This window comes from Glycine soja, chromosome 9, assembly GCF_004193775.1.
Source record: "Glycine soja cultivar W05 chromosome 9, ASM419377v2, whole genome shotgun sequence".
In the NCBI taxonomy this organism is placed as follows: domain Eukaryota; kingdom Viridiplantae; phylum Streptophyta; class Magnoliopsida; order Fabales; family Fabaceae; genus Glycine; species Glycine soja.
In genome coordinates this window covers 10161479-10168006 of record NC_041010.1, presented here as the reverse complement: position 1 = coordinate 10168006, position 6528 = coordinate 10161479, and the positions used below count along the sequence as shown (strand labels likewise).

The 6528-nt window shown below is 28.1% G+C and overlaps 1 protein-coding gene across 1 annotated transcript; it reads left to right on the top strand.

Annotated features, from left to right (window-relative positions):
- The first annotated feature begins 1669 nt into the window (after positions 1-1669).
- Positions 1670-2044, top strand: LOC114368153 (putative lipid-binding protein AIR1). The gene has a single exon (XM_028325494.1). It carries the CDS (start codon positions 1670-1672, stop codon positions 2042-2044), a length of 375 nt encoding a protein of 124 aa, XP_028181295.1.
- The last annotated feature ends 4484 nt before the right edge of the window (positions 2045-6528 follow it).

The following is a 6528-nucleotide window of genomic DNA, read 5'->3' as shown; positions in this document are numbered from 1 at the left end:
ATAAAAAATATTATTCTAAGGGTACTATGCTATCTTCTATGGAGGAGTTTGTTTGTTTAAATATTTTCACGTCACAAGTCATCTTTCTTAAGCTCCTAAAATTAAGAAAGTTATTTGACACACACTTTTATGTGGTTGGCTTAAATGTCTTGATTGACTTAAATATAAAATATTATTATGCTAATTTAAAACTAAGACAATTTTATATTTTATCATCTTTTATTTTAAAATAAAAATTTACTATTATTTAAAATATTTTGCTTTTAAAATAAATTTTATTTTATATTATTTTAATTATTTATATTTTAAAATTAAATGAAAGAAAGCTCAAACATCACAAAATACGACACTAGTTGTACACAAATGTATTATGCTTTTTTTTTAGTAAAAAGGTTATTTACTAAAAGTGTAAAAAAATTTACATAATCATTTAATCACAACACATCATGTATGGTAATTTGTTGATTTTTAAAATAATTATCTTAAATTAATTTAAATAATGATTTGTAATTGAATGATGGTGTAAAATTATTTTACACATGTATAGATATTAATTTATTTATTTTTTAACAGAAATTATATTATGTTTATGTATAGGTTCTTTAAAGTAAATGTGATTTTATCATAATTTTTATATAAGAATTGGAATATCTTTTTGGTCAGCTCTAAAACAGTTACTGGACTTGTTCAAAAGAGTTAGGTTTATTAGAGTTGGGTAGGATGTCATGAATTACACTCAAGGTTATGTCATTTAAATAAATTTTATGAACTGTGGCATTAAATGTTTAGACATGTTAGGATTAGTAACATTTTATTTTTTCTAAATGTTAGACTCACAAGTACCCTGGTGTAGTTAGCAGGGTTGGTCCTTGGCCTTATCCGAAGAAGCAATGGCCAAGGGAAAAAAAATTAAAATGTTTAAATAGTTCGTGTAATAGTTTTTTTTTTAAATCATTTTATGTTATATTCATAAATAGATTGAAATTACTGTTTCATTTTATCTAAATTAATATGTTACATTTGATTAGAAAATATGTATTATCCTTTTGGTTGTTAAATAAAAGAGTCACACATGCATGTGTGTAAAACTATATATACTATATTAAGAAAAATAAGTATTTCAAAAAAATAGTATTTATTAAGGGATAATTTTACTTAATATTTTTATTTTTTCTTTAATTTTAATAAATATATTATTAAATCTTTTTAGATAATAATTTTTTTAGAGGATAAATTTGGAAAATATATTTAAATATCAGATAATTTATAAAAGAAAAATTAAAGATTAAAACTACAATCATTTTGGAACGAATAAAATATTTTATCCCGAGTAGTAAAATGTAGTAATAGACATTGTCAGTTAAGGTGACAACTCATGCGGCATCTCACTCATAATTAATGAGATATGTTTGTTATCTCGAATAATAATGTGTTAAAATCGATATTACCACTCAAGGTAAACAACTCGACATCTCACTTATAATTAATGTGATGGGTTTGCTGAAATACTATCCATTTAATTTAAAACAAAGACCCCAAAAATCACAAAATCAATTGACTATAAATACCCCGCATTGCTCTTCTCCAACATTCATTCCAACCATTCTCCACCATTCACAATCTAAGCATCCCAAAACTAACTATTGTGCTAGCTACTTAGTTGTGTAAGATGGCTTCCAAGGGAAATGTTGCATCCACTTATGTTGCACTACTCATGTGTCTCTATTTGCTTTCATTCACCATGGTGAGCTCTCAAATCTCAACCCCACCACCAATGCCTTCTCAAAACGGTACATGTCCTATAAATGTACTTCGATTGGGTGTGTGTGCCAATGTGTTGAACCTGGTCAATGTTACACTAGGATCACCACCAACCCTCCCCTGTTGCACCCTCATTCAGGGTTTGGCTGATGTTGATGTTGGTGTTTGCCTTTGCACTGCCCTCAGAGCTAACCTTCTTGGCATCAACTTAAACTTGCCAATTTCCTTGACATTGCTTCTCAATACCTGCAGAGGGAACATCCCTAATATCCAGTGTTCTTAAATTTATCTTCTCTAGTGGAATATACATGTGGTCTATGAAAAAATAAACTCATCGCCTCCATCCACAATTCCACATGTTGTCTCTCTCATATTTCGTATCTTTTTATGGTGTTTTTTTTTTCTTTCAGTTCTTGTTGTACTCCATGTATTTCCCCTTTTTAGCGCTTTCCATCCTAATAATAATTTCTCACTCCTTCGACATTGTTCTACTATCGGACGAAGGATTACTCATTAGCCTCTTTCATTGCATTGCATGTGTAAGTTGTTATACAAATAAAGTTATATGATTCCTATTTCCTAAAGTCATTTGTCACTTTTTTTAAAACTTTCTACGGGTACATATATAATTTATTTTTAATTTGTCTTAGCTTCAAACATATTATTTGAAGAGTAAAAAAAAAAGCTTTATGTAAGCATTAGTTGTATTAAAAAAAAAACATTAACATTTTGATCGTACTCACATATCCATCAATTAGGTGCTATCACATGCATTCCACAAGAACTGTATAATATTACATTATCCAAAATGGAAAATTAAACATTCACCCTATTTGGGTAGAGGGAGGAAAAAGATTGAGAGAAGAAGAGAAAGTTACGAACAAAAAGTGATATATATAAATATTATGTTTTGCAAGTCATTTAATCATTTAAGTTAGTTTTTAATTATTTTTTTGGGATATACACGAGTTGAGTTAAATCAAATTTAGTAAAATCTATCACCCAATCCAATTAAAAAAATCTTGAATTGGATTGGGTTGGATTGGATTCTAATAATTTTATTGTCAAACTCAATCCAACTTAACTGGATCATGATCGAGTTGAGTCAATCAGAATATGAAATTTAAAAAAAAATAGATTTTTTAAAACAATTAATTTTCTTTAAAATGTACAATATAATTATATAGAATATACAAATTTGTTGCATAAAAAAATTTCAGATCTTCATTATTTTTATTTTTTTATTTTATTATATTCTTATTAATAATATTAATATTTATTATGATTATTATATGATTGGGTCAGGTTGGGTTGGGCTGTGGGTTGACAATTCACAACCTGTTGCCCAACCCGAGTATAATCGGGTCTATATTGGATAGTGTTAGGTCTAACTCAAATACTTTAAAAATCTAATCTAATATAATTGGGTCGGGTTAGATAATGAGTCTGTATTGACTCGTGAGTACTCATACTTTTTTCACGAGCTCAAAAACTTATATGAATATATGGTAAATAAATTTTTTTTGATAATTTTTAACTTTTTTTAAAACGTTATTTAAAGTAATGTTTTTAAAACTTTAGTTTCAAACTTTTATATTTTATTTCTTTTTATCTTTAAATATTTATTAAATTTTATTATTATCATTTTTAAATAAAATATATTATTTATTTATTTATTTTTCACTCATTTCCCTACACCTTTTTTATATTACACTATTTATTTTAGCTATTATATTATTTATAATATTTAATTTATTATTCCAACATTATACTTTACGAAATTAATAATGATAAATATTATATATTTTTTTGAATATTTTTATATTAGACAATTTATTATAACTATTAAACTAATTAACATAATTAAACTTTATGTTTACTTAAGTATACAACTTAAGTGAATTATACCTGGTAACATATTTTGCCCAGTTAAAAAAAGGGAATTATACCTGGTAACATATATAAGTGCCCAGTTAAAAAATAAAAAATAAAAATAAAAAAGATGTGACGTTCTTGTATACGTAAAATCGAAAGAAAAAAAGATAAAATGCTATCACTCATGAATCAAAGGGAGGTCCATGGAGAAGAAGCTCCACATAAGCTAAAAATAAGTTCCTCTAGGTAGCTTTTCAAAAGCTGCCTGTCTTTTATTTTATTTTGTTAGAAAATAAGTAGCTTATAATTTTAAGGACTTATTTTTAAAATTGTTTGGCCAGCTTAATAGTAGAATGAAGAAAATAAAACCATTTAGGGACAAGAAACACCTTTTGGATAATGATTATAAATATAATAAACTTTGAATATTTAAAGTTACGAACCATAAGTTAATATTTAAAATATAGTTTTTTCTCTTTTTTTAAGTTTATTCTTTCTAATTGCCTAAGTTGAAAAACTCTCAAAATATTTTGTATATCTTGAAAGAAAAATACTAATAGTGTGTTTGGATGGAGCAATTCAACATGAGAATTCATTTTTTCAAGGAATTTAAAAGGATTCATGATAAAATAGCTTGTTTGGATAGAATATTTGAAAGGATATTTAATTTTTGGTATTTTATGAATCATTTTGATTGACTAAAACAATGGGATTTCAAATACTCTCAAAAAATATAGAATTTGAAATTCTTTTTTCGGAGATGTTCACTCTAACTCAGGTTCTTGCTCGCGACTTTTGTTCGCTCAACACTCATAACTACGGGTAACCAAAGTTTTTACGGTCGAGTTTTTTTCGGTCAGAATTCTTTTGTATGATGTCAACCAAAGTTATTTTTTGCCGATATTGGCTAAGATTTTTTTTAGATGATGTTGGTTAGGGTTATTTTCTCACTGACGCCAGTCATGGAAAAATTTTACTAACGTCAGCCAAGGATTTTTTTGGTCATTGTCATCCAGGTTTTTTCAATTGATGTTGACCAATGATTTTTTTGGCCGACGTTGGTTAGATTTTTTCTACTAACATCGATCATGACTAACTTTTGAGTAGACACCTGCTAGGATTTTTTAGCTGACGTCAGCTAGGTTTTTCCAACCAATATCAGCAAAAGCTATTTTTTAGCTAATATCGGCTAGGATTATTTTTTAGCTGATGTTAGATAGGGTGTTTTGGCTTATGTCAACTAGATTTTTTTAACCGACAACAGTTAGAATTTTTTTGCTGACATCGACTAGGATTTTCTGACTGACATCAATTAGAGCTATTTCTTAACCACATTAGCTAGGTTGATGTTGGCTAGGGTTTTTTCTGCTAACATCAGCTAGGCATTTTTTACCGACGTCGAACATGACTATTTTTAGTCGACATCGACTAGGTTCTTACAGTCGACATCCACTAGAATTTTTTCTGTCGACATCAGTCAGAGCTATTTTTTAGCCAACATTAACCAAGGCTATTTTATAGCCAGTGTTAGGTAGGGTTTTTTGTCCAACATTGGTCAGGGCTATTTTTTAGCGAACTTCGACTATGGATTTTTCGGCCAATGTTCACCAATCATGTTTTTTGGCCAACATCGGGTAGGTTCTATTGGTCGATATCGACCAAGCTATTTTTTAGTCGATATTGAGTAGATTTTTTTGTCAACACCTGCTAGGATTTTTTAGGCCGACGTTGGCCAAAAATAGCCTTGGTCAATGTCATTCGAAAAGACCCTAACCGGTGTCGGCCAAACAAACCCTAACCGACGTTGGTAAAAAACCTAGCCAACATCGGCTGAAAAATAGACTCAATCAACGTTAGCCAAAAAATAGTCCCGCCTGACATCAGCTGACAAATATTCCCAGCATACTTTGACAAAAAAAAACCCTATTTGATGTCGACTGAAAAATAGCCTTGGTTGATGTCGGTTTAAAAACATCATTGGTTGTGCTCAGACAAAACAATCCTAGTTAAAATTATCAATATTTTGTATTTATAATTATTAAAAATTAAAAAATATTTTTAATTAATATTTTAAAATTAGATTGTGTTTATTTTCTATAAAGTTTAATATTAAAATTTCATCTATTTAAAATATAAAATTGAAATTTTGCATATGAAGAAAATTGAATTACCCTATCTAAACAAAGAATTTAAAATGAAAGAAATTTGAATTGATTTATCCAAGCAAAGCATTTCAAAAATGAAAGAAATTAAAATTAAAACAATTTAAATTCTAGGCATTTCAAATCTAAAATTTTAAAATTCATGATCTAAACACAAGGTAAGTGTTTGACTTGTATAACCGTTTGTAAAATGCTAAGACTAATTTGTGTGCAAAGGAACATCTAGAGTGGCTTGATAGTAAAAGAATATATAGATTGTTTAAAGCTTAGGAAAAATTTGTTGTTATAAGAGTCAGAATTGACATTAAAAAATACTTTAAAAAGTGTTTTACAAAATATGTTTATAAGAACTCATAAATCCGCCGTAAAAATTGCTTTTTTTATGTTTATAAGAACTCATCCAAAATATATAATCAAAATGTAGAACCATGTTCATATGAAATGTCCAATAGAAAACACCCTCCACTCTTAGTCCCCCAATGCAGTCCAAACAAGCTACTGGCATGAAAAGTCCAAAATAGAACTTCCTATATATATATATATATATATATATATATATATATATATTGGAAGGCAACAAATATAGTATATTTTATTAATCATAGAAACAGCAACACCAGAGGTACTGCTGGTGACTTATACATAAGTGCAAGGCACCTGATAACATCTACCAGCATAAATAAAAACCAAGCTATGACCCCACCACATATCTAGATCTGAGTAACCCAAA